Source organism: Platichthys flesus, chromosome 18, assembly GCF_949316205.1.
Source record: "Platichthys flesus chromosome 18, fPlaFle2.1, whole genome shotgun sequence".
Classification (NCBI taxonomy): domain Eukaryota; kingdom Metazoa; phylum Chordata; class Actinopteri; order Pleuronectiformes; family Pleuronectidae; genus Platichthys; species Platichthys flesus.
The window spans coordinates 5,180,474-5,208,215 of NC_084962.1; the positions used below are offsets into that span (position 1 = coordinate 5,180,474).

Consider the following 27,742-nt stretch of genomic DNA (forward strand, 5'->3'; position numbering starts at 1 on the left):
GAATAATAAGCAGTATGTGTAATACTACATCACTGAACTATACTCTTTCAAAACTCTTTTAAAAGCTCATTTTTATGAAACATATTTGAATTGTGTTTATTTTGTTACTTTATTTAACCCGTTGTTCTGCTTTAACTTATTTATTATTACCTTGTGAAGCACTTTAACGTGTTTTTTTGAAAAGTGTAATATAAATTAACTTTATTATTATCTTATGGTGTTTTTGTTTGTTGTTCTTTTCATGTTATAACACAAACTACAATGACACTCAGGAGAACATGCAGTGATGCAAACATGCAAAAGTTGTCCATGGTGATGGATTTGATCAATGACTGAATTCAAGTTGTTGTTTATGTAAAGACACGTTATAAGCATTAACATAGGAACAGATTACCAAACCTCAAATGAGAAAATATGCACTTATGTAATAGATAGTAATATGTAATAGAAGTAAAATTAACGATATGACTAAACTAGGTTTACAGTGTATTTGCAGCATGTTTTCAGTGTTATATTTAACCACTTATGGTCTTTATATTATTACAAGTCCAACAGCACCTGAAGAGTTATCATTATCATTTTTTTGTTGATCAATTTAGGAGTTGCAATACCTTTGCCGGAGCCTTAACCTTTCGCGTAGAGTGGTTTAATTTCAAAATTTTAATTTGTCCAATTGCAGACCTCCACAAAGGCCCAACAGACCCCTAATGGAACCACATTTAAATTCACAGGATCCAGATTTTTTTGCGAATCTGCATCAAACTGCACACTCTCATAAATATGACTCCCCTAAACACGTTATTCATCAAGATCCATGAATCATTCTGTGAGAAATCGAAGTTGAAATCATCTCCAACCCCTGATCTAGATCTGCTCAAACATTTTTATGGGGTCTTCCTTGGGGCTTGACCCACGTCGCCACAAAATGTATTGGAAATTGGTTGAGCAGTTTTTGCATAATCATGCTCAGTAACAAACAAATGCAGGCAAAAAAATAACCTTGGTGGAGGTAACACATATCAATGGAAATATACTGTTTAATATGCAATATAGATGTGATTGCATCAAACCACAGGTTATCTGAACCTGAATAATAATCTGACACAGGAACATAAACTGTCATTTATTACAAAAATAAAATGCAGATCGGTGACTGGACCCATTCAGGCTCCATTAATTGTTATGATCAAATGCAAATAACTCTAATAAAACTGCTCATTCCACAGCAACCCCCTGCATCACATGCAACATTACCCACACTGAGATGAAAGACGACTTTAATTTGTGTGTTTCACAGACGGGATTAGTGTTGACTGTCTGCACCCTTTCCACCAGACATCCAGTCAGCAGGGATTTTAGGGTCTGAGCCCCGACACAGTCACAGAGAGGGAGAGGGAGAGAGAGAGGGACACACACACACACACACACACAGACACAGAAACTCAATCCTAGTCCCAATCTGGTTTCTAAAGCAGACCGAATTCCTGCCCTCTATTCCTCCTTTACTGATGACATGTCATGTGACCCCGACAACCCGACTGCCCTGACTGGTTCGACAGATTGACATTGATGCCATGAACAGATAAGGGATTTACATAGCAGGAGGTTAACCTTTATAGAAAATAGAATGCAGTTGTTTTTAGAAAGACAATAAGTGTTGTCGCGCAATAGGAATAATGATTCAAAGGGCGATGGTCTGTAGGCAAAGCTTCGACAGCCTGGGTTTTAGGTCATTATAACATTAGATATCCTCCATTTGAAACACTAGAATCTTCTCTTAAGCCCCTTTACCACTAGTCCAAAAACCCACTAACATCTGGCTTTCGTCTGCAATGAGAATGGATAAAGTCGACATTCACTCCTGGGTCAAATGACACAGGTTTTACTCAGTCCTAGCTCCGATCAGCATTGATGGAACCATGATACTAATTTTGAGCATTTGCTGCATCAAAAAAGGGATAAAAAAGGAAAAATCCTCTTCTCGCAATGGGAAAGGAGTCTTTAGTCTTTTTTAGCAGGTTTCCACACATTCAAGAACCTGCATGTGCCTGGTGTTTTAGTTGACATTTTATTTTTAAACAACACTTTGAGTCTAGAGACAATCAGCAAATGATAATGATCACATGCTTATGTTCAGCAGGTCTAATATTTCCATGTTCATCATCTTAGCTTGGCAGTTTAACATGCTAGCATTTGCCAACTAGCTTTAAACACACACAGAACAGCTGGTTCTGATCAGATGATCCACAGATTTGGTCATGAAACAAAATATTTGACGATTGATTTATTTCACATCATCTTGCAACTCTCTGCCATTCCATCCTATACTGAAATGTTTCACTAGACAAACACAAATTTGAAGTTTACAGAACGCTCTTGGCCTCAGGATTCATCTTCTTGGCACCACAGATCTCTGTACCAACTTTCAATTCAATCTATCCAGGCATTACTGAGACATTTACAAAGAAGAAACAAACAGGTCAACCTCAAGGAGGGGAAATGTCCGGGGGCCTTCAAAGTTTCCTTCAAAAAGGACATTTTGCCGACTATAACATGCAACAACCACAATTAGTAGTTTATTTGGAAAAAGGACTAATTAGTTATCCTTTATCTTGAGTTTACACTAGAAAGTATCACTGCACCTGTGTAGTCCCACTTGGGTGAGTTTTATTTGGACAGTTCGACAGATTAAATTGAAAATGCATGGCATAACATTTGGTTTGACAAGAACAACAGCTCCACCCTGCCTTCAGGACTCTTCGGATACTTTGAATTCTCAGTCAACTCAGGTGCCACTCCCATCTCAACGCTATCATCAAGGCAGGTGGCACTGAAACTGTCTTTGTTTCCGGCACAATCAGAACCACAAGTATCATTCAATGTTCAAAGTGAAGATGATTCTACAGCCTGGAGTTGCATGAGCAGATCCAGGGACTGATCACCAGCTGACCGAGAAACTCGAAGAAGAGACAGAGAGGAAAACAAATAGACCAACACAGACAGAGAGTGGATCCCGTCATTGATAAGGAACGCGCACTAACGATAAAAAAAATACCCTTTTACCACAATTAATCAGTATCATCACATGCAGTATGAACATGTTTTATCCCAATACACTAAACTTTCCTTCTGTACAAACACCAAGAGTCTGCTCACTGATTGCCATACAATACAGATATGGGAAATTTCATTGGCTTCTATGAGTGATACATCCAAATACATATAGCTACTATATAAAGTTAAAGCAATACTTTGACATTATGCCATTTGAGGTTGATTTGATTTAAATGCAAAGAGTTAGTAGGTGAGAATATCAATGCCACCGCCATACTTGTTAAATATCAAGATAAAGCCAGAAGACAGCTCGGTTTAGCATAAACACAGGAGACGCTACAACCACAGTACCCCTAAAGCTGGACAGGCCATTTACAACACATAATCCATTTTATTTATTTATATTACAGATTTAGCATTTTAGTTAAAATGGTAAATGAGTTAGCTTTTGTGTCACTAGGAGAGTTTTCTCTTTTCAAAGCCAAGTGTCTCTGAGCTGTAGCTTTTTTACAAGCTCACATGAGAAAGACACTGATCTTCTTTTCTGACTCCCACCAAGAAAGTTTATTTATCAAAATGTCAAAGCCATTCACACGATCTGCTGGTATCAAGATACAACTTTCACTGTTATGATCCTTAAACTTCCTTGCATCATACTCATTAAAGCGCTTCATGACAAATATATAAGTGGATTAGCTCTGTATACAGGAAGAATAATTTCTAATAATAACAGTCACCCGTCAGCTCCATGGTTGATTACAGCCAGGGTCAAAAATCAATATAGATAAGCGCGGCTGAGAGTTGTTTAAGCAAATAAATCATCAATCAACACCTCAATCTGTTGGGTTGAAAAAAAAAAACTACACAGATTAACTCTGGTTATTAAGCAACAATGTGGGATTGCAACTGTTTTCTTTTCTTGTAACTGCTGAGTATTATACTCAGAGTTAACACAGACGATTGTGTATTTTTTGTGATCGTATGGTAGCTTTGTAGGTAATGCTAGAAAGACAAAATAAAAAACACACAGAATATCATGTCAGAGGAGTCAGCAACAGTCGACAGAGAGTGTTTTGATGAAATTCAGAGTCCATAATTGAGAGATGGTATATAAAATTGCTTCTATCCAAATGAGGGACGGCCTGACATGATGAAGAAAAGTTGCGGAATGGCGGCTGGAGCAGGGAGAGGACGAGACCAACTTCCCCTCTATTTTTCCGTCCGTTTGTCCATTGGGGACACACTGTCAGTGGTGGAAAAGTGGGGTTCGACGGCATGTCGATGGTTTACTCTTCCTTCTTCTTTTCGTTTTCTTTAGTGTGCTTGTCATGTGGCCGTGGGGTTAGTGTTCTGGACTGGAAGTGGCTGGATAGTTAGTTATTTTTCTAAAGTGCTGGCAGGCATGGCTTTGTGGTTTCTCCATGAGTAGTCTAGGTCTGGAAAGTTAGAAAAGGAATATTAAGTGAAATGAAAATTAAATTAAATTATATAATAAAATATATATATTACAATATATAATATAATGATAACTGTTGTCCAATTTATAGAGAACTCACTGGTGTTTCCTGCCACGTTTGGGGTGGCAACCCCATTGGCTCCCCCTCCTTTAACCTTCTGTGGAGAAAAAGAGAAAATATCAAAAGATGTTCGTATGTACAGTGTGTTTGAATCACATCATGTTAAAAATTTGAAGCTGCAGCTGCTGGTTAACTTAGTTACATTGATTTAGGCTGGAAACAGGAGGAAACCGACTCTGACCACCAACACTGATCACCGTCTTGTCTAATCCATACAAAACTTTTGTGTAAACTGATTTTACAAGGGATTGAGTGCTGGATTACTTTGGCCAGGTGGAGTCATTTCCTGGGATCTCTATGTTCAGTGTGCTCAGCACTGTTGTGTATCATTTTTGATGAAAAGGGTGGGAGTTTTTTTGTAGTTGTTATAAAGGTCTATATAAAACTTGATCATGAGAGGCAAGTGTTTTTTCTTCCCATTCATCTTTGACAGGCAGCAATCACTTTGTCAAATGTAAGGGGCTATGTAAGTCCATGAACAGGATGACCAGACCACCTCAACTGGTTATACCCCAAGCTCCCACTGGACGTCTGAACTCTTCTCCCCATCTCTAAGGCTATGTCGACTTGTTCTAGCTACATGGAAATAATTCCAATTACAGAGTTCAGATGGCTTCTGGCCTTTACTGATGATTATATATCAGTAAAGTGGATTTAACCAATGCAACAATGTCAAAAATGGTGCAAACTTTATTTGGTGCACATCTTCTTATTCAGAGTAGTTGGTGTACTTTTATATCAGTGCACTATGTGAATATATTATTCTCCCTAATTCATTAATGTCAAGTTCACCACTAGTTTAGTGTATTGGTAAAAGTTTGCCGCACAATAACTGGTCCTCTTTTTCACATTTAAAATGTCAGCAACAGACAAGTAACTCAAGATAAATATAAAACTAATGCTTGTTGACTTGTCTGGAACAATGGAATAAGTGGATGTTGTGTCCGACAAATAACTTTCTGATAGATTGGCCAGGTATTTGAATAAACATAGGTTTATACCTTTCTCTCAGGCTCGTCACAGAGTGCAAAGCCATCAAAATCTGCAGTTTTATGCATGTTTTTAGGGAGGGATTTTACTTTGTTAGGGGGTTTTAAGCAATAATACTATATGACGTTGTAGCTAAGGCTTCATGTAAACACACCTAATATGCCAATATCAGTAAATACTGTATGCAACACAATGGCGGCAGGCTTTTTTCACATGCTTAGAAATGTGGCTAGTTGCTGAAGTGCGTATTATTTTGCCTTCAAATGTTCTTATCACATTGTAACAATACGATTAGGTTCTTTGAAGCATGCTGGGAGCGCTATAATCACTGCTGCTTGCAGCTGAAGATGTATTATATTCCATGCAATGCTGAAAGAAGCTTATCAAGACTGTGTTTTGGAACCTGCTTTGTGGACGGTATGTGGAAACACCCATCGAAACTCTCTATGTAGCTTTCTTTGCCGCAACACGGGGAAGAAAGAGCGGTTTGAGTAGAACAAAAGAACTTATTATCAACACTGTTCAACATGTTTTTTTCTTTCTTCTTCTATGCCAGTGGTAGATGCTTGTTTACCTGAACCCATCCTGTGTATTGGTTAATTTGTTCTTTATACTATAAACCATGTCCTAGAATTTGTACTTTAGTATAAAGTGTATTCTTCACCAGTAACTAAACAGCTGTTAATGCTATTGTTGGCTATGTGCCACTTGCAAATACCACTTTTAATGCTTGACTAAAACTGTATTGTAAGCTATGGCGTAGCAAAATGTCCGAACTGCATCAGAGCATCCAAAAACATCCCTTCACAATATTAACACTTATCCTATTCTTATGAAGTGTTGTCTTCATCCATAAAACTCAGTTAATGAGTCACTCAATATATCACTTCCTGCCTCTGCCTGCTGCACCCAGCTGCTCCACATCTCACCTGAATACTGCAGAGGATTTATTACTTTTGTGAATACGTATGTGCAGAAAACCCCCAGCTGTTTTGTGCATTTGTGATTTTTACTGACTACAGATTAACTCTGCAGCCACTTCTCCAGATTTAACCCGTAGATTATGTTTGAATACGTTTTTTGGCTCAATAAAAGGAACATGAAACTGAAGCCGAACTCTAGTGTAGATCAGGTCAAGTCAAGTCAAACAATTCACTGAACAAACGGCATTCATATTCTACGATCAGGAAGGAAGGTGTTAAACTATTAATAATAATGGGGAATATATATATACGTCTCAGTCATGTTTCTGCTCAATGAGGTGAAGCGATTGACTGATATCAGCAGAATCAGCTCCCACTAGTGGCAGCAGAGGCCACTGATGCTCAGCACATTGTGTTGCTTTAACTTATTAAAATTAATTAGGTGTAATAGAGTTTAAGTGTCAGTGCGTTATTAAGCTCGTCATACAAAATTGAATTATTACTGGTTCAGTAATCCATAAACAAATATTTTGTTCATACTGGTATTAAACACATTCAATAAATCCTGGTCATGAAGGACTGAATAATTTCTAATACTCTTTGAGCAAAACGGCATAATAAGACATTTTTATTGATGAGATTAATTTAGTTTCATTTGTCTCAAAGGTTTCAATCTAATGAGGCCAATAGCAGCTACACAGCCTCTAACATCCTCCTGCTGGTTGCTGATAATCACTTATTGCTTCTCATAAGCAGCTAATGAGCTGCAATAGATACTACACACTACATTTAAATATCGAAGGTTCTTCTGCGTGAATGGAATGAGGTGTTTAGGGACATAGTGACAGAAAGCGGGAGAAGGGGGAGAAAAATAAAGTGTGCCAGAGAGGCAGCTCATACCATTGTTCCATTCACATCATATCCATTGGTAGGTTTCCTGCAGATGAGAACAAAGAAAATGGTGTTAGTCATATATATATCTGTTTATGTTACAGTCCTGTTTACAGGTGGGTTTGATTTATGGCTCTAAAGTTTTAAAACTCTGCCAATTTACTCCATGTTTTACTTTCTAATCATCTCGGGCAAGTGGACTGGGTTTAGTGGTCACAGTCTTTGTGTCTATAATGGTCATCAACGTTCCCCCTCATGTCCTGCTTCACTGCTACATTCAAAGATCAAGAACAGTTGAAGATATAATGTACAAAGTTTTCATCAGTCTGCAGTATTTTCAAAGTCTTCCTTAGTCACAGCATTCCTTGATGCAACAATGCACAGTGTTTGCTCGTTGTCTCAATCAACACACATTGGCTCTAGTGGCTCAAATACACAATCTTCAGAGTTGATGACTATGGTGCCATTCTGATCTCATTCCAATGGGTGACAAACATGTCCTGGAATGTACAGACACAGTGCACAAGATAAGACTTTTGTACCATGTCACTGCTGTGTTTGGCCTGACAACCGCAGCAACAGGTGTACAAAAACACACATGCACGCACAGGTGGGAGTGGGGATGGCCACATATGTGTTTCACGGACACACACACATCCACGCCCAAGCACACATCAAGTTGTCATGTTAATCACGCTCAGTGACCCAAGCCCAGCCCATTTGGCTCAGCTACCTTTAAAGGATCTGGCTGGTTCCTGCTTCCTCCTCAAACAGGCAACACCCTTCCACAAAAAAACAATCAAGTCAAACAAGTCTCTGTTCTGCGGCTGGAAAGTGATGAATAGGAATTAAAGCCTCGGAAGTGCATAGAGAAAAATGAATTACCCAGCGTATTGTGAACACCCATTGCAACAGACTTATTTTAAACTTGCTTAGTCACGGTCACTCATACATTAGGTGACACATGTGATTTTCCTTTAACTCCCTTTTAGTGACAATGTTAAGGGGTTCAAAGGATTTAAGGCAGCTCATATTTTACAGAAACTTGAGTACATGACTCAGATATCCTTAGATCAATGTCACGTTTCCCTTACTTGTAACACCTGGCACAAAGGACGAGGAGAGTAGCGCTGAGGACGAGGAAGGCGACGAGTGAGATGATGCCCACCTCTGGGGATAGAACCCAGCCCAACGTGCCAGTCATACCCAATGGAGCCATTGTGCTGGTGCTCTGTGGAGAATGGCAAGACCAAAGTTCATCAGCAGCCACAGTAGTTTTTGGAATGAGCCGTATTAATTTGGATCAAATCTGTGTCTCTATGATGTCTTGTAAACATACAGCATCTCACATGTTGAGATCCAGCAGGTAAACAGATTCTTCATCATGAACCACAGGGAGTCTTAATCTATGTTAAAAAATAAAACAACAGAGTTTATAACTTACTTGTTATAGTGTGTGATTCCGCTGTACCTCTGCCACCAACTGCTCCTGCTCATTCAGCTGCCTCTGCTTTATATGACTAACAATAGACAGGTGACTTAGGGAGGGACTCTTTCTCTCTGTTGTGAAGGAGGTGCTGACAAAAGACCATTAACGTCAAAGTGTGTTCCTGTGTTTCTCTCTCTGTGTGTGTATGTGTGTGTGTGTGTGTGTGTGTGTGCCATTCCTCACTAAACCACATCCGCACCCGAGCAGCTTGAAATGCCACATGCAGGCCTCCAAAACTCTTGCACAGTAACCTTTATAACAACCAACAGATAACCGGATAAATGGAAATGAGGAACTGTTCACACTGACTGTGGATGAGGGGGGACCTCGAGAGTTAAATAAGAAGACTGGTACAACTCTCACATCTGTCTGTTCAATTTAAAGCTATAGAGACTGTTAGCTTCAACTATCCTGAAATTATAAAGAAGCTTAATAATAAACATATAGATGTTATCTAATGGTTTCTACATACAGACATAAGGAAATGTCTGTATAATAACCTAAACCTAACCTTTAAACATTTCCTCACTTTAAAAGTTGAACAATAACATTATGGGGCCCCCTTAAGGATTGACAATTCCCTATAATGTGACTGGGTGAACAGATTTAAGGTCCTCAATATGAGTAATACCTGGACCGCGCAGCTATCCTTATTAGGCTTTTCAATATGTTCCATTCATTGTGTACAGCCTAACCAAAACATTATCCCATAGCTTAACCATGACCAATTAAACCCTAAAACTAACCTTAACCAGACTACAATGCACATCTCACCTAGAACTTTAAAGGTCCAGTTTGTAAGATTTAGGTGAAAGGGATCTATTTGCAGAAATTTTATATAAAATAATCCTAGTGATGTTTTTTCCTGGTGTGTATTATCTAAATTCTACCAATTGTTGTTTTCTTTACCCTAGAATACACCCTTGTTATTTATGTACTTTTATTTACATCAGTAACGGGTCCTCTCCATGGAGGCCGCCATGTTTTTTTACAGAAGCTCAGACTGGACAAACTAAACACCTTTTGAGTTTTAATGTCAACTGAAGGCTACCACAGGTTCTCTTTCATGTTTGGAGGGGAAGGGTGAGGTGAGGGGTCTTCAGCCGCAATATGCAACGTCACCACTAAGTATCACTAAATTCTACACACTGAACCTTCAACCTTCCATGACCTCAGAAATTACATTTGCATGAGGACCAGGCTTCTGTCCCCATAAGGTCTATTGCTCCTGATGAGGACAGTGTTGATGCTGGAAAAGGTACAGATGAGGTTACATAAAGAATGTATACATACCCACAAACACATACACACAAATACAAGCACAAACACTCTGGCAGCAGTTTTCATTAGTACAGAGTCAATTTTATATTCAGTTCTTTTAAGATTTTAAATATGCCATCATCTTTGTTATGTTATATACACATATTTCCATTCTTACATCACATTCTCACCGAAACTTTGGATATAGCGTGGCTTCTGTGGTCCCAAATTGCCATATGCATTTATAGTTATTAATTGCCTTGGCTTCTATAGATCTGCTGTAAATACCTGGAACAAGACACACTACTCTTTCAACCATTTCACATGTTAGTCTCTGTTTCCTGAATTCTGTACAGCTAGCTGATGGGCTGGAACTTCTGAGATCGTACTAACAAGGGAGGTTTTACCGGGAAAAGGATCATTGTTCTAATGTGGAACAGGGTTTGGATTACTTGTATTGTTGTGTTTCAGAGGTGCAGTTTGAGTTGTGCACATGGAAGAGAGGACATTGTGTTGGATATTTGTGACAAGGGTTGGGCTGGAGTCATGAACTTCAGGGAAACTTGCCACATTTTGAAAAATACTCTTATTCACTTTCTCTCTGAGGGTTACATAAGAAGACGTACCACTGTCACATTTGTCTGTTCAGTTCAGAGGTATGGAGACTTCAATAAACCTCTCTCTGTTTGAAGGCATAAAATAATCTACATAATTGTCAGCACTTTGCCTGAGTTTATTAATAAATAGATTGAAATTATTCCAATACTTACTATGATGCAGATGCAGAGTCTTGGGTTAATTAATACATTCAGTATCTCATACACACACCCACACAACCACAATAAATTCCTCTTTGTTTGTAATGGTATCAAGACAAAGTCTACACCCACACCCACACCCTCACCCACACCTACTAATTGTTGAACAACCCTTTACTGTCATAATCATCTTCTGATGCCCTACAGAGCAGGTCGTCTATAGCTCTCTGTAGCCATTTTGACTCACTCCCTCACTCCAGCAGAGTTATCAGTTTGGTGGCACAAAATCAATAGATTAGCTTTCTCCGAAAAATAATAATCATTTTTATTTTTATAATGGATGCTCTTCCTACACAGAGCCAAGAGGAAAGAGGAGGGTGATAATCCGTACAACGTACAATAAATAATTAAAGCCAAACAGAAAATAAAGTAACTATACCACAAACAACAAAAGCTGCTTGAAAACATAACTATATGTAAAACCACTTTTTCATTTTTAAAGGACTATTTTTTCTAAAAGTTGAAAGAAACATGCAGAAACATGTCAATTAATAATCTCAAGAGATGCTGGCAGGTGCATTTTCTAACCTCCCTGTTTCCCTCTGGTTGATAAACAAAGCTCTGATGTTGTATTTGTCCTTTCAAAGGAGGCCTGAGCTCTGAGTCACTCGGTGATACCGGTCCATCCTGAGAGTCATCCTGTGGGAATTCACACTTGAAAAAGTCTACAGGTGTGGCCACCAGCTGAATATGAATGAGACTGAGATACAAAAAATGCAGAGTAAACATTAAACACTCTCACAATAACCGGTTTTCCTCTTTATGGACTGATACGTTGTTTACATCAGTGTCCTAACAACATGTATTTGATTTAGAGTCTGTTCTAAATACTCTGTGTCTGTGCCGACACGTCACGAGTAACAAAGTGCTTATTTTGCCGAAATAAACCAGTTTTTCATCTGTTCTATCAAAATCATTCAATCCTTTAAATTAGGCACGAACAGGATTTTGAAACATTATAATGAAACATGAGATCTTTGTGAGTGAATCATCTACTCCCCACTGATCCTGTCCGGCCTGTAGTTGTTGTTTTTTGCCCCTGCAGGGCAGTGTTGTCGTCTGTCGGCTCCTAAAAAAAAACACACACACACACTGCTCTGGGGGCAGAGGTAGTTTTTTATTATTAAAGTTAATTTTAAAAAACATAAAAAAAACAAATTCATCATTAGTTTTATTTGTATATAACAAATGACACCATATATGACACCACGTGCATATAACACTCAATAATACATAACCTGGACCAAGGGGAGCATCCTGAGAAAAGGACAGTGCACCTCAGGTGTCCCTCAACACTAACCCTAAAAGCAATAGAGTTGGGAATTAAAGGATCTTATTCCCATCTCCTTTGCTGACAACAGAACAGGAAATCGCCTTTTTGTGTGGATTTACCTGCATTTAATTCAGCATATACCTGATAATTTTTTTGTAAAGTGATGTTCGATACACCACCAATATCTTTTTGCATTTGCGGATTTAAGAGCACGAAAGGACATACTTTACCTAATATCAATTATTGTTAATATAGCACAGGACGTGATATATTCATATTAATGAGAAGTTCCACCTCCTCCTTTCCCTTCTCAGCGAAATCTGGTGTTCTCACTCTTCACATGAGAGGGAGGGCTTTAGGGCAGCAAGGTATGGGCACTATTATTGAAGGAACGGCTGAAGTGGGCAAAACATCTCGGTTCCCTTGGTTCTTACCAAAGAGCTGTTTCACAAGAACCGGATCGATCGCAAATTGCACATCACTGAAAAGCACAGCTTAACCCTCAGACTTCAAAACAGTGAGGACCCGTCAAATGTCCTCCATAAGTTCTACGCTCAGTTCTGGTGCTCACAATTATATGTGTACACACACACACTCACACTCACACTAACACACACACACACACACACACACACACACACACACACACACACACACACACACACACGCACACTGTACTGTAACTGGATTTTCTGAGGGACTTTATCCATTTGCAGGACCGTCCTGCAAATTTGTTGGATGCCGTCTCTCCCACCGTTTGGCTCGTCCAGATCAGTCAACGGGATAACACAGAGCTGCACTCTCTCTCTCTCTTTTCGTCTTTCTCGATAGTGACACTGCTGCTTACCTCAGGCCGTACTGTGTACTCTGTGGCCAATAAAGATGTCAAATATTGTTTGTAAATCATTTTATTCAGCCTTTGCTTGAAAAAAGAAAAACTTGCAAAAACTACTAACTTGCTTGATGTGCCGGCTTGTTAATTAATCATAAAAGGGAGATCTAATATGTATACAGTGATTTTGTTTTTGTAAATCTAGTGGTTCACCAAATAGACCTTTAAAAGCGTATAGAAAGCTAAACTGAGTCTTTAACAGCGGACAGTGAACAGTAAGGCTCCACACGTCACTTCCTCTCCATCCATTCACAACCAAACAGAGAACAGGTGTCATACTATACGCCTCCACCATCAACACTATATGACCCGAATACCACGTGTAAACAAAAATTTGCGACTCAAACTACAACTGAATGCTACACGTTCAGAAAATGTCCGAGCTCTGACCTTAACCAGACCACAAAATATGTGATTATCATAAAAGTAATTCAAATAATTATAACATTTTTCACAGATAAACAGGTTGTTCACACAATTATGGCTTTTTATGAGTATTATCCTTGCTATTATTATCATTAGATTTATTTATACCCAGTCGCTTATTCACATGCTTCATTGTGATGACTGCTGTCAGGACGCAACACAGAAACAGGGCGGGGAAGGACACACAAGCCCACCACAGCTGCCTCTCTCCAAATACCTCCACTAACGTATCCCTCCGTCTGGCATACTCCTGGAACAGCGCCTCCAGCTGGAAGATTGTGCACAGGGCCAGACACAAGTGGAAGATCTGGTGACCCTGGACCCCGAAGTCGCAGTGGCCCGGGAAGAAGCGCTCAGGAATTGGACAGGAGAAGAAGAGGGCAGCCAGCAGGAAGGAGGCGATCTGGAGGGCGTGGAAGAGCTGCGAGTAATCTTGTGTCCAGGTGACAGTCACCAGACGGTGGACTACGGGGCTGATGTCCAGCAGGTATGCTAATGAGGCAGGAATCACCTGGTAGAATTTGCGCTGCACCGGATAGGGCCGCCTGTACCTGAACTTGGCGAAACAGCAGCAGGCACAGAAGAGCCACGCACAGAAAGCAGCTCCGGGTAGATACAAGGGCCCAACGCAGCTCTCCCTCCATGTTGCCTCTGAAGCATAGAAAAAATGTCCAAGTGAGAACCCGTACTGATACATGGCTATACCAACATAGTCCATGCAGAAGAAGAAGTAGTGTGCATGTTCAGAGTGAGACTGCAGGAGGTGAGCCGTCGCACTGCCGAACAGACAGGTGAGACAAGACACCATGAAGAGGCAAAGAGGTAGAGATGCTGTATCCAAGGTGTACCCCAGGGCGCCGGCATTGGCACACCAGCAGATCAGCAGCACGGGACCTGCAAGCAAATGACTCCACACATTCAGGGACTCGTTGTGTCTCTGGAATAGACTGAGGAGGTAGCAGCGCCAGTTCTGTTGGACCGGACGGTAGCCTGACAGGATGTAGGGCTCCCGGAACAGGCTGGGGACCTGTGAGGCCTGGACCGTGGGGCTCGGACACTGCAGGGTGGTAGGTACGATGTCCCATGGCCGAGGGAGGCGGGCGAAGTAGTTGATGTTCAAGGTAAGGGTCCTGACCCGTTGCAGAAAATCGCCAGACATAGCTGAGTGATGGGAGTGGCAGAAAAGGAGGATATGGATATTAATACAAGGTGAGGGAGATTAAAACTGGAGACAAAAAGCAATAAAACTCCACACAAAGTAGTTAGAAACTTGCTGTGACATTTTTCTACAGACAGATTAATGAACAAGAACTGTCCTGACACACTGCAACAAGCCCAGGTATTAGTATGGATGTGGCTACATACATTGAAAACACAGGGGTATGGATGGGGCTACAAACTACTGTGTTTTCAAACTAAAACAATCTGAGTCCACACAAGTGCTTTGGCTCCATTTGAGTTTTAGTCCCCATCAGTACACACACGCCTGAAAAACTATATCACATGAACCTTCACGGACACTGGGCACGCTTATCCTGCAGTGGTGAGCAGAATAAACAGTGACAGTACTCAAATTAAATATATTTTTTAAACTTTATAATTGAATGACTCAAGTAGAAGTTATGTAAAATGATGTACGTGAGTAAGACTAAAAAACTGCTCAAGTAGTGAGTAACTTCATTAGAATGTATTGTGGTCAAACAGGATATTATGAGGTAATAACAAAGTAAAGTCAAATTGATGTAAATTAATAAAGTGACATATTCAAAACTAGGCAAATTCCTAAATACAGGCTGTAAAGCGGTGTTGCTTTAAAACCTTCACTGAATCCTCAAGGCTTGGTTGCAGCCAGGATTGTGTTTGCAGATACTCAGTTTCCAACACAACCTGAGGTTTAACTTAAAAATGTGAACCTAATTAACACAAGCTAGGACGATGTGGACGATCGAAAATAAAAATAATATTCACAATAAATAATAATAATAATAACTCAAATATTCTATGCCATATAATATAAATGTTCCAAACTGGGTCGTAAGATAACCAGGAGAAGAGCACAAATAAGTAATCTGCAAATTCTGCAAAAACGACTGCTCACACAAGTAACATTTAGTTAAATAACTAACCAATTACATGTAACAGAGTAATTGCAACACGTATACCCACCGCAGATTGCTTTAATAACAGCTCCTCATCTACACATGTTGAAGTTGTTTCGTTTCAAAATGCCGAGTTTACTTGCGCAACAACTGTTGGCACCAGCAACAGATTGAAAAAACACTGGTATTTATTTGATCCATGTTGTTCAACAAGTAGCTGAGGCCGATGCTGTTCCCTCTTCTTCTTTAGGGGGTCCTGTGAGAGGAGCTGGTGGAAACAGCGAAGGTGACCAGAAAAAAGATCAGCAAACAAATGTCTCCGTTCCTACCCGTCCGGTTTCAAAAGGCAAAACAGGCCCGACAGCATTTTCAAGCTTTTCTGTTTTAGCTGCTGTAAAACTCCAGTAGTGTTGACTACCATACTACAACCTAACTATGTAACCATACTGATATCCCAAATGGCTGGTGGTTATATACTGTGTGTGTAAGTACAAACAAAAAGTCAGGAATGCCAATGTTTTACAAATTTTGTGCTAACAAACAAAAAAGTGTCAGGAAAAACAGTCCCAGACAACACAAAAAAAACAACTGAATAATAATGGAGGAGGACCGAATCTCAAAGTGTTTATTTAATAACTGCTTTTTACTAATCTATTGAAATGTTTACTAATATTCAGATTTACATGCCACATGAAATAATATATGCTTTCTAATAGAATGAGTGTGTTTGTCTGCACACGTGTTTCACCTGTGACCAAATACCCCTGCCTCCCCTGTGTAGAAGCCTCTGTGCTTACCTTCGTTGTCGTACATTGTCGTCTCTCCATCCGTTGCTGTTTCTCCTCCATCATCCCTCACTTGTTAGTGTCTTCTTGGGTTCCTTTGCTCTCTCTGTTTTTATCTTTTTTTCTGTTTTTTTTCTTTTAAATCTGTGGACTATTTAGATCTTGTTTTGCAAAAACACTCTGCCTCATTAAAAGGACACTTTTTGTTTAAAAGTTTGTGTCTCTTCATTGTGGGTCCTCCTGCTTTAACTTAACATGACAGCATGAGCCTTTAACATTCCTACTCGCCAACAGTGAGTTTGTGTTGCTCGGGACCAGGACGAAGAAAAACTGTTTTTCTGGCTAAAACATTGTACAAAGGGGGTGAGGGGTTTTGTTTTGAGGAGTAAAAGGGTGAAGGAGGCGGGGGCAAAGAGGAAAGAGGGTGGGTTAGGTAAGAATGGCTGAAGGGAAAAGGCAAAGAGAGGTTTCAGGACAGACGTCTCATCATCCTTCTTTTCTTTGAGCAATGATTATCTGCTGGTTCAGAAGTTTGACTTGGTCCTTCACATTCCTGCAGTTCAGTCTCTCAGTTGGAGTAGTCCTCTAAATACAGTTATAACAGTTAACTTCTCATTGGAATGTTTTAAGTATGCAGGGAGCGTTTGAATGGAAACAGAAAAACGAACAGGAGATACACTAAACAGAGAAAGTTTCCGGGCACACGATTTGTTTAACATGAGACTGTGCAAAAGGTGTTTCGTTTATATCAATGTGATAGTTGCTCCGTTAAAATTCCAACAAACATTTCTCTCCTTCTGTAGATGCTTGCTTGATGTTTAAATTCAGTCTGTGTGGTCCTAATTCTTTGGTTACTAATATATCCTCATTGCTACGATGACTGAACTTCATTTATAAAAAAAAACAAAAAAACATTGACGCAACAATGTACTAGAAAATAAATGTAAATTTATACCATACAAAGGAGCCTGATCATTATAGAGTCCACAGACAGTCCACTCTTTATTATACTCATTGATGCTGAATAAATATATGCCCCAAAAATGAATTTATTTATTATCTATTTTTTAGAAATAGATCAACAATAGATATTGTTTATATTAATGGAGGTTCCGGTGGTTAATGATTTGAACAAGAGGTAGGATTTGAGCAGCATGTGTTGTTTGAAAACACATTGTTGGCAAGTTACAGTTGAAACTGAAGGTTTTGTCTTTTTATTTATTTTCTAACAAATAATCTTGTAGGCCACAAAATATATGAGATGAGAATAAATATTAAATCCACTGGAGCCTTCTGATAGTCTTTTTTTTTTAATTATGAACACATATCATACTTTATTTGGCCAGATAAACACAATTTTGATTCTTATTCTGATTCTGAAGTATATGATACAGTTCATCCTCATGACAGATTTACTGCAGGACAGAATTTTATATTAAAGCTGTAAATATTTGCTTCTTCAATAGAGCTTTTCTCATCTTGATGATCACTCAAAGCTGTTTACACACTTTCATACAAAGCATCTATGGGCAGCACTTTCTCCCCGAGGACAGGGATAAAACGATCCCGTCTAGTTAGGGGATGAAAGGTGTATGGATGTACATGTTCTCTGTATTTTTAAATTTCATTTTATTGTATATTGTATTTAATTACATTTTCATACTGTTACATGTTCTCTTTTCTACCTCAACCTGACTATCGGCTGCTGTAACAGGTGAATTACCGCAGCATGAGATCAATATGTTATCTATCTCTTCCTCATCATTATCATTGATTATACAGTATTTTATCATTATTTTGATAAACTGGCAGTTGCGTGCAGTTTATGATTTAGCCATTGCTTTTAAACTATAATAGTTTGCAGAGGAAGAAATGTAGTTCTGGCAAATACTGACAGATGATCCGGAGTGAATGTTTATCTACATGTGTGTTGTCGCTGTGGGAGTTGAAGGTTTTGGAAATACCATTGTACACATGCGCTGTTTGGGATTTATTAGAAATGTCGCCATCCTCTGGACAAATGTGCAAACGCTTTATGTCGTCGCCTTTCCCTCGTTGTGTTTTTACAGCCCTCCTCTTCCTGCTCTGTTTTCGCGGGAGTTCTCCGAGTAGACGGGGCCACATGGTGTCACCGAAGATTCTATTGGACAACTGCACGTTTCCGCGCCAACTATGCAAACCAGCTCTGCTGGAGCTGACCAATCACGCTTTACGTTTTGCTCGTGCCCGGCACGCTGTGGCGCGAAACCCTGATCAGTTGTGCGGTTGACGGCGGCGGAGGAAACAGCACCGAACTCCGAACAACATATAAGTGAATTTACAAGCGGAATCAATAATCGAACACAATGGCGACCGACGTGGTAGATGACCTGGAGATGAGGGAGGCTCAGAGGGATTACCTGGACTTCCTGGATGATGATGTAAGTCTAACTTTAGTCCGGTCAAACGTTCGAAGTGTCGTGAAACCATGCGGGCACCACAAAAGAAGAAGATCTCATTTAATCACATGTTTCACTGATGGTTTGGAAACAGTTTGCAGATGCTGCACGTTGTTCTGATTCAGTTTGAGTCTTGATGTTGTGTTTCCAATTCGAGGCGTCTTGTCTCCCTGCGATCGGAGACTCATTGTGTCCAAGAAGAGTTTGAACCGAAGTGAACGAACGTCAAGCCTCTATCTGTTTTCTTTTCTTCATCCTGCAGCAAGACCAGGGCGTTTACCAGAGTAAAGTCCGGGACATGATTAGCGAGAATAAAGCTCGACTCGTCGTCAACATCAACGACCTGAGGAGACGCAACGAGGTCCGAGCTGCAAAGTAAGTCAATGAGTGTGGGTGGGTGGGTGGGTGGGTGGGGGAACTGATTAGTTTGATTATGTCATCTATAGATCCATATAGTCAGTAGTTTTCTTGTGAGTCCCCACACGTTCTAATTTATTGCATACAGGAGCGTTTCTAGGGACTTTGGGGCCCCAGGTAGGCCTTACATAGAACCTAACTAGTTAATACATAAAGTGTTCATTATGCAAGCCATAGAGACAGATTCCTGTGTTTGGCTGTCATCAAACCTTTCTCTCTCTCTAGTCCGTGACCCAAATATTCTTTGTCCTCCACCAGACTGATGAAAAGCGCCTTCGAGGAGCTGCTCGCCTTCCAGCGGGCACTGAAGGACGTGGTGGCCTCGGTGGACGCCACCTACGCCAAGCAGTATGAGGAGTTCTTCATCGCCCTGGAGGGCAGCTTCGGCTCCATGCACGTCACCCCCCGCACCCTCACCGCACGTCTGCTGGGCAGCATGGTCTGTGTGGAGGGCATCATCACCAAGTGTAAGTTCTGTATTGATCACCCCCCACCCCCCCTCCTCCTCCTCCTCCTCTTTGGGATCTACAAACTGCCCTCTTTAACACCATCTGAAGTAATGCAGTGATTTAGTTAAAAACTATTATCCCCTACTGGTTTCAGGAGGGCTTCATAATAAGTTGTAAAGCTTGATTCTTAGATTAATTTCCGTCTCTCTCTTCAGGTTCTCTGGTTCGTCCCAAAGTGGTGCGCAGCGTCCACTACTGCCCGGCCACTAAGAAGACGATGGAGAGGAAGTACACAGACATGACCTCCCTGGACGCTTTCCCTTCCAGCGCCATCTACCCCACCAAGGTAACGTGGCCTGAATGCAGGGTGACCCCTGTGGCATCAATCAGAAGAAAAGGTTCTAGCAAACGTGTCACAGGGTCCATGCTCACCCGTTTCCCTCTCCTAATAGGATGAGGAGAACAACCCGCTGGAGACAGAGTTCGGTCTGTCCATCTACAAGGACCACCAGACCATCACGGTGCAGGAGATGCCAGAGAAGGCGCCCGCCGGCCAGCTCCCCCGCTCCGTGGACATCATCCTGGACAACGACCTGGTGGACGTGGTCAAACCAGGGGACCGAGTGCAGGTGATCGGGACGTACCGCTGTCTGCCAGGAAAGAAGGGAGGATTCACCTCCGGCACGTTCCGGTGAGACACCGCCTCGTGTGTTGACTGTCGCAGGTTTCATCTCCCCTGCGTTCTCACTGAATTTTGCAACCCTTCCCTCCTCAGGACAATCATGATCGCCTGCCACGTCAAGCAGATGAGCAAGGAAATGTCCCCGTCCTTCTCTGCGGATGATGTGGCCAAAATCAGAAACTTCAGCCAGAGTCGCTCCATAGTAAGACCTCCATGCTCCCATTTGGACACGCTTGGAAAAGCAACTAAGTCTCACGTGAGAAGATTAAAACCCCTTCTTCTGCTTTCACCCAGGATGTGTTCGAGCAGCTGTCTCGCTCCCTGGCTCCCAGTATTCACGGGCACGAGTACATCAAGAAGGCCATCCTCTGCCTGCTGCTCGGCGGCGTGGAGAAGGTGCTGGAGAACGGCTCGCGCATCAGAGGAGACATCAACGTCCTCCTCATTGGTACCGGCGCCTTCCCTTCTAATGCTCTCATTCAGTCAGGAAGCTCGAGTTGCAGGTCAGACTAATGTTGTCATGCATTGTCCTTTTGTTTTTATCAGGTGATCCATCAGTGGCCAAGTCCCAGCTGCTGCGGTACGTTCTCCACACAGCTCCCAGAGCCATCCCCACCACCGGACGAGGCTCCTCTGGTGTGGGTCTGACCGCCGCCGTCACCACCGACCAGGAGACCGGTACGACGCGCACACAAATGGATCCGCTGGCACACAAAAATACTGTAGCTCTTTTAAGTGTCTGTACTGATCACAGGGCGTCACCTCCTCCTCCATCCCATTAGGTGAGCGCCGCCTGGAGGCAGGCGCCATGGTGCTGGCCGACCGGGGCGTGGTGTGCATCGACGAGTTCGACAAGATGTCCGACATGGACCGCACGGCCATTCACGAGGTGATGGAGCAGGGCCGCGTCACCATCGCCAAGGCTGGGATCCACGCCCGCCTCAATGCCCGCTGCTCGGTGCTGGCAGCTGCCAACCCGGTCTATGGCAGGGTGAGTAACCACATGACGGCTAATGTGTGATGCAGCAGCTGCTCTCGGTTTTTCCTCATGTAAAACTCTCCCCTCCGCCTCGTTCCCAGTACGACCAGTACAAAACCCCCATGGACAACATCGGCCTGCAGGACTCCCTGCTGTCCCGTTTCGACCTCCTCTTCATCATGCTGGATCAGATGGACGCCGAGCAGGACCGCGAGATCTCCGACCACGTGCTGAGGATGCACCGCTACCGGAACCCCCGCGAGCAGGAGGGAACAGGTACTGTGGATCAGGGCTTTTCTGTATAACAAGTTGTTGCTTATTTAAAGTTGTCGAATGATGCATTTCGTTGTGTTGCGGTTCTAGCCATGGCAATGGGCGGGAGCGTAGACGTCCTGGCTACAGAGGACCCAGACGCGATAGTAGACGAGCAAGAGGAGCTGCAGATCTACGAGAAGCACAACAACCTGCTGCATGGGAGCAAGAAGAAGAAGTAAGCACACACACACACACACACACACACACACACCTTTGTCCTGGAATGATGGAAACATCCCCAAAATATTTCCTCTGTGGACGTCATGAGCTTTTTGCATATCCGGTTAAATGAATCTTTCGTTTGTCTCAGGGATAAGATTGTGAGTAAGGAGTTCATGAGGAAGTACATCCACATCGCTAAGGGTGTGACGCCGGTGCTGACAGAGGAGGCCGCCAAACACATCGCAGAGGAGTACACCAGACTGAGGAGCCAGGAGCAGATGGCGTCTGATATCGCCAGGGTGAGCGCAGCAGGATTGCTACTCTTAAACGTTCCCCACATTTAAGTGGAGGCTCCGGGTTATAATCAGTGAGACTCTTCCTCTGAGCTGCGTGATGTGTACTGGTCGTTGAGGAGGCACCACTGTGGAGTCTCAGATGAAAGGTGTTTTTGAGGCTTTTCTTAGCACAAGAGAGCTGGTAGAATACGCATTGCTTTGGGCGGCATGTTCGTTTCTGTTCTCGTCTCTGGAAGTCAGTGGCGAGCACGTCCTTACTGTTGACATCTCATACTTCATAAAAGATGGCCACTTTTGTTTTGTTGGCTAATAGCAACATGTAATCCATTGTGTCTCTCACCAACGGCAGGGCAAGAATTCATTGACTTAATCACAACAATATCTCATAGTCTGTGCCCAGGATAACTGAGATACTAAGATAACAGCATTAATGTGGCCGGAAACATATATACTTCTCCTGTAACTGAGTGAAAAGGTCAGCCTGATTTAAATCTAGTTGTGGACCAGTCGGGAGTTTCTCCTGGTGAAAGTATGTAGTGTTTGACCCCCTGTCTGTACCATTCAGTACTTAGGGTGTAGCAGTTCATTGTTTTCCACTATTCATACTTAAATATTTTCATTGTGTCTTTTTTTTAAAGTCATGCAAACAACTTGTTAGGGCTTAGCTCATAAGAAGCCAGTGTAACATCACATGTACAACCCGTGATGTGTTTGCGTGTATGAATGAACTGGCTCTGATCTCGATCCCTCTCCTCCTCAGACTTCTCCGGTGACGGCCCGAACACTGGAGACGCTGATCCGTCTGTCCACAGCGCACGCCAAGGCCCGCATGAGCAAAGCAGTGGAGATGGAGGACTCGGAAGTGGCGGTCCAGCTGGTCCAGTTTGCCTACTTTAAAAAGGTGTGTACTGCTCCACAGAGTTCAACAATGCAGCAATATCAGTTTTTACACAGCACAAGTGGACTGAAGGTTTCTACAGTAACATGTCAGTGAACACCTCTTTGTTTTGCCTTCTGTTCAGGTTCTGGAGAAGGAGAAGAAGCGTTCGAGGAAGGAGCGAGACTCCGGCTCGGAGGAGGAGGAGGAGGAGGAGACGTCCACTCAACCTTCCCAGAGAACTCAGAAAAAGAGGTAAACAGTCGGTGAAGCACAGCTGAACAACCCTCTTACACTCTCCAAGCATAGAAACCTTTCTCCTGGCTTTACTTCCTCTTTTATCGCTGTTGGTATGGTGTGATAATATCCTATGTCCTGCAGGGGGCGCCAGGGTTCTCAGGGCAGTGAGGGCTACAGCCCATATGACTTCAGTGAAGAGCAGAACGTCCCTGAGAGTAAGTGTTTTGTATTTTATTTATTTTTTACTATGGGACAGTTTTTTGTCCATTCTTCTATTTTTATAAAGACGAATCTCTATTAAAACAAAATAACACTTTTGTATATGATCTTGTGACATTATATTTCACGGCTTAGATTTGTGAAATTGTACAATTGATCAAATGGTTTACTCATTTGTTTATCCTACCCACAATGCCCTTGGGTGCATTGTGGTCACGGATTATAAATAAACCAAGCTGACTGAAAAAAAACATTTAGAAATAGAAATTATATAAACAGGAGTGACAAACAGGCAAAAACAAGTTGTTTTTGCCATTTAAAGCTATTTACTAGTGAGTAAGCTACAAATCTCATACAAACTCATTCTGAAAGTCAGGTTGGGAATTGCTGAAGTATTATTTTGAGGTACTATGACGAATACTCCATTGAGGTGCAATGGAGTATTGCCATTTTTACTATTAAATATATATAAACTCTTGGGTCAACTTATTACGGAGGGAAATGTTGAACATTTTTTTACTCCACTTCATTTGACATCTTTATAAACTTTTTTACATTGTCAGCAAGTTAAATATAATGTGTTATGAAAGATGAACCCACTTAACAGTATTTAAAGTTGTTAAAATTACTATGATTTGAACTTAAGTGTGTAAATGTATACATTTTTACCGTATATTTATATTAAAGTATACTATAGTAAATGATCTGAGAACTTGAAGCACTGCAAGAAAGTCGAGGGTTATAAATTATATCCAAAGATGTTTTTATAAGTAAACGTATAACACTAAAACAGATAAATAAACGTATTCCATTTATATGTCTCAAAGTAACATTGCAAATGATAATATTTCACAGTTGGGAGAATATTACTTGAGGATTTTACGTCTTCATATCATTGTCATATACAGGTTATGTCTGACTTTCTGTATGAAAGGGTTCTCACGTTGTTCCTTATGGTCTTTAGTTCAGGCTGGAACCCAGAAACCAGCCAAGCCACAGCGAGAGGAGGCGGAGCCCATGGACGCCAAATCACAGGCTGAAGGCACTGAGCTGTCTGCAGAGAGGTGGGTGGCTGATTCCTGCCAGAATTTTAACAATGTAGATGATATTAAATATTCGATCCTAAGTCTGCTTGATTTCTATTTGAAGAAATTAGTAACAATGAATAGAGCTGGTTGAAATATATTTACGGTGAAGGGGAGTCTGTAGACTCAAATGTTTCTTTTAGAACAAATAACAGCTTGTTTCTACGATGTGTTTGTTGATTCATACTTGAATATAAGGGTTAGAACTTAGTTATGAACTTATTTTCCTTTTTCCCCCTCAGACTGAAAGAATTCAAGTCGTCCCTGTTCGCCGTGTTCCAGTCCGCTCACGCTCAGTCTGTGAAGATGCAGAGCCTGATGGACGGCATCAACAAGGAGAGCCAGAAACTTTTCACGGAGCCCGAGGTCCGCGCCGCTTTGGCTCGCATGCAGGACGACAACCAGGTCATGATGGCTGATGACATCATCTTCCTCATCTGAGCGAGGAGGAGGAGGAGGAGGAGGAGGAGTCGGAGGAGGATGACTGTTTCTGAAATGGATGACATGAACTTTGAAAGAAACAGTGATTCATATTAACATGTACATTTTGTTTGTTTCACCTGGCTTTGGACATCTCGTTGCCTTTATGTTGTTTATCTACTCATTTTCCTAAAATGCAGTTTAGTGTTGAATTCAAGACCAGTCAGACACCTGACCTGTAATTCCACATCGGGCAAAAATAATATTATAAGGAATTTGGATCGCATAAGATGCAGCTTAATCTATCAAGTGAAGTTTCATTCTTATATGCACTTGTTTCCTTCCAGGTAATGTTACTTTATAATGTCGTTATTATCACATTACTGTAAATGTTATGAACAAACATTTCAGTTCATGAGAAGGCAGGGTTTTCTGTGCCATAATAATCACTTTATTAAGTAGTTTTGCCAACACTCCAGTTGGCTGGGTTTGTATATAGTTGAAGAAATGTTTTCAAATTGTTAATTGACTGTATTTGTTAATCCTAAAAAAATTAAATGTCATGCTTTGGAAATGGGCTTGGATTGTTAGATGAACATTTTGATAATGTCACTTAGATCTGCGTTCTAATTCCACAAACGTCTGTCTGGATGTGGAACGCATATCTCAAGAACCGTTTATGTTATCGGCTTCACACTTGGCAAGTGTATTGTAATTTACCAGAGGAGGTGCAGGGCCAGAGATTTGGACTTGTGATATGTTCAGTATTAATAAAACCAGTGCTCTATATGGGGGAAGGGGGTCGGTAAGCTTTCAGTCTGTGGACAAAGTTGAGCATTTTCTTCGTCCTCTGATAAACCACAGCAGCGGTTTGCAGCTCGTTCACATCACCGGTCTATATCAGCGCCAGGTCATTTTGATAATTAGATTTGTTTTGTTTAACCATATTTGACTGACAGACATTCACAGGTGCTAATATCTGTCATGGCCACAACATAGAATCTGTCAATTTTTTTATACAATGAAAGCACAACATCCCTTTGCTGCAATGCTTTATACCGAACTCTCCTACAGAGCTTTTATTTTGAAAACATTTGAATTTAGGTCTAAAAATTGTGTTGGTTGCTTAACAGACCTGAGATAGTTGACATGCAACGTATGAAAGATAATCACAGTTAGTAAATAATTGAAAATGATATATAAACACATGAAAATGATCAAGATTATTCAGCTTCCCTTCATGAAAACTGACTATAAAAGCTTCACTGCAGATAAACCAGTTTAGATAAACACATTTTATAGCCTCACTCTGCAACTGGACTGGTTATAAAAAGCTCGGCACGCAACATCCAGCACTCAAACATTGAGTAGAGTAGTATATTTTAGAACTGTTTGAGGAGGACTCCCTAATGACCAGGAATTATTCTGGAGTCCAGAGTATAAACACAAGAAAACATTGCAAACATTCTGGAGAAATCACAGCTTATCTAGTGCTGCTAAATTTGTTCTGTGCTCTCCTAGGTTTCTCAGACCCTGACTGCATTCTTGTTTACCTACTGATCATGTAACCGTAAATTTGTTTGGATGCTGAATCAGCCCGAAACTTTTTTTAGATTTCCCATCACACTCAAATGATCCAACCTCTTCCTGTATGTGCATCGGTGTGTTTACAAGAAGTAATTTATATCTAACCTGCAATATATCCGGACCTCAGTGTGTGGGAGGTAGCCCCCATAGTGATACAACTCTTGACTGGTTAGTACTTCGCTGTTCAAATGCCACCTTCCTTCTCACACTTCTTTACTCTGAACGGAAAGTGTAAATAAGTAGAGCAACTTTACACTGAGTCAGACATCTCAGGTGGTTGGGGAACACAGCATCTTTGCACCCACACATTGAAAACCTTCTCTATCTGATCTTTGGCTCCATAATCTCAATCCGATCAGTCGGTAGATATGATCAACATCACTCAAATCGTGCAGCAACCGCTCCTAGAAACCGCGGCTGCCATCCAGCCTCAAGCTCGAAACACCCACGGCTGACTCATATCGAATAGACTGACATCTCACTCACAACTTTAAGTTCAGCTCTGATTTTCTTTTACAGCCAGGTTCGCAAGATGATTACAGAAACTATTTTGAATGATCAAATATTGTTCTGTTACTGTAAGAACCTCTGAAGTCTCAAAAATGTGAAAAACATAAAAAAGTTGACTGTGAATGTTTCTTTAATCAAAGCCCGAGGAAAAACCATGAGAAGCTGAGATTAAGATCATTGTCTCATTACTCATCTGTCTCTCAGCAGGATTGCATTAAAACACTAACAGCGATCTTCTTGAAACTTGGTGGAAGGGTAGGCTATAGGCTGCTGAAGAGCGAATCACGGCAGATGCAAGCAGATTCTTAAATACAGCGGGATAATGTGTTTACCTCATTTTGGAGTATATCTCCACAAGTAACGCAGAAATCTTTAAAAAAAAAATCAAGAGCCTGCAGAGTGCTAATATGAACACCTGAATTTGGAATGTCTGTGAACATGGAATTTATATTAGATCTCAATACACGTATCAGCAACTAGGTGACCAAGTGACCCATCAGACGGTTGCACCTCGCAGAGTGAACTTCTTGTGTTTTTATTAAAACACTGCTGTTTGCCCTGCGGAGGTTAGCTGCAGGGGTTTCATTGC

General features: G+C 41.3%; 2 protein-coding genes across 2 annotated transcripts; one reads left to right on the top strand and one right to left on the bottom strand.

The window, feature by feature from the left end:
• Positions 1-12,112: 12,112 nt before the first annotated feature.
• paqr8 (progestin and adipoQ receptor family member VIII) lies at positions 12,113-15,952 on the bottom strand. The gene is made up of 2 exons (XM_062410820.1): positions 15,760-15,952; positions 12,113-14,754 (listed from the first exon to the last, which is right to left on the bottom strand). Exon 2 carries the CDS (start codon positions 14,750-14,752, stop codon positions 13,646-13,648), a length of 1,107 nt encoding a protein of 368 aa, XP_062266804.1. The 5' UTR covers positions 14,753-14,754; positions 15,760-15,952; the 3' UTR covers positions 12,113-13,645.
• A 2,773-nt stretch (positions 15,953-18,725) lies between these two features.
• mcm3 (minichromosome maintenance complex component 3) lies at positions 18,726-25,630 on the top strand. The gene is made up of 17 exons (XM_062412077.1): positions 18,726-18,897; positions 19,178-19,290; positions 19,591-19,799; positions 19,997-20,127; positions 20,234-20,472; positions 20,557-20,665; positions 20,758-20,911; positions 21,010-21,141; positions 21,246-21,454; positions 21,544-21,718; positions 21,806-21,932; positions 22,068-22,218; positions 22,976-23,116; positions 23,238-23,347; positions 23,474-23,547; positions 24,516-24,615; positions 24,879-25,630. The coding sequence occupies exons 1-17, from the start codon at positions 18,823-18,825 to the stop codon at positions 25,075-25,077; spliced, it is 2,448 nt and encodes an 815-aa protein (XP_062268061.1). The 5' UTR covers positions 18,726-18,822; the 3' UTR covers positions 25,078-25,630.
• The last annotated feature ends 2,112 nt before the right edge of the window (positions 25,631-27,742 follow it).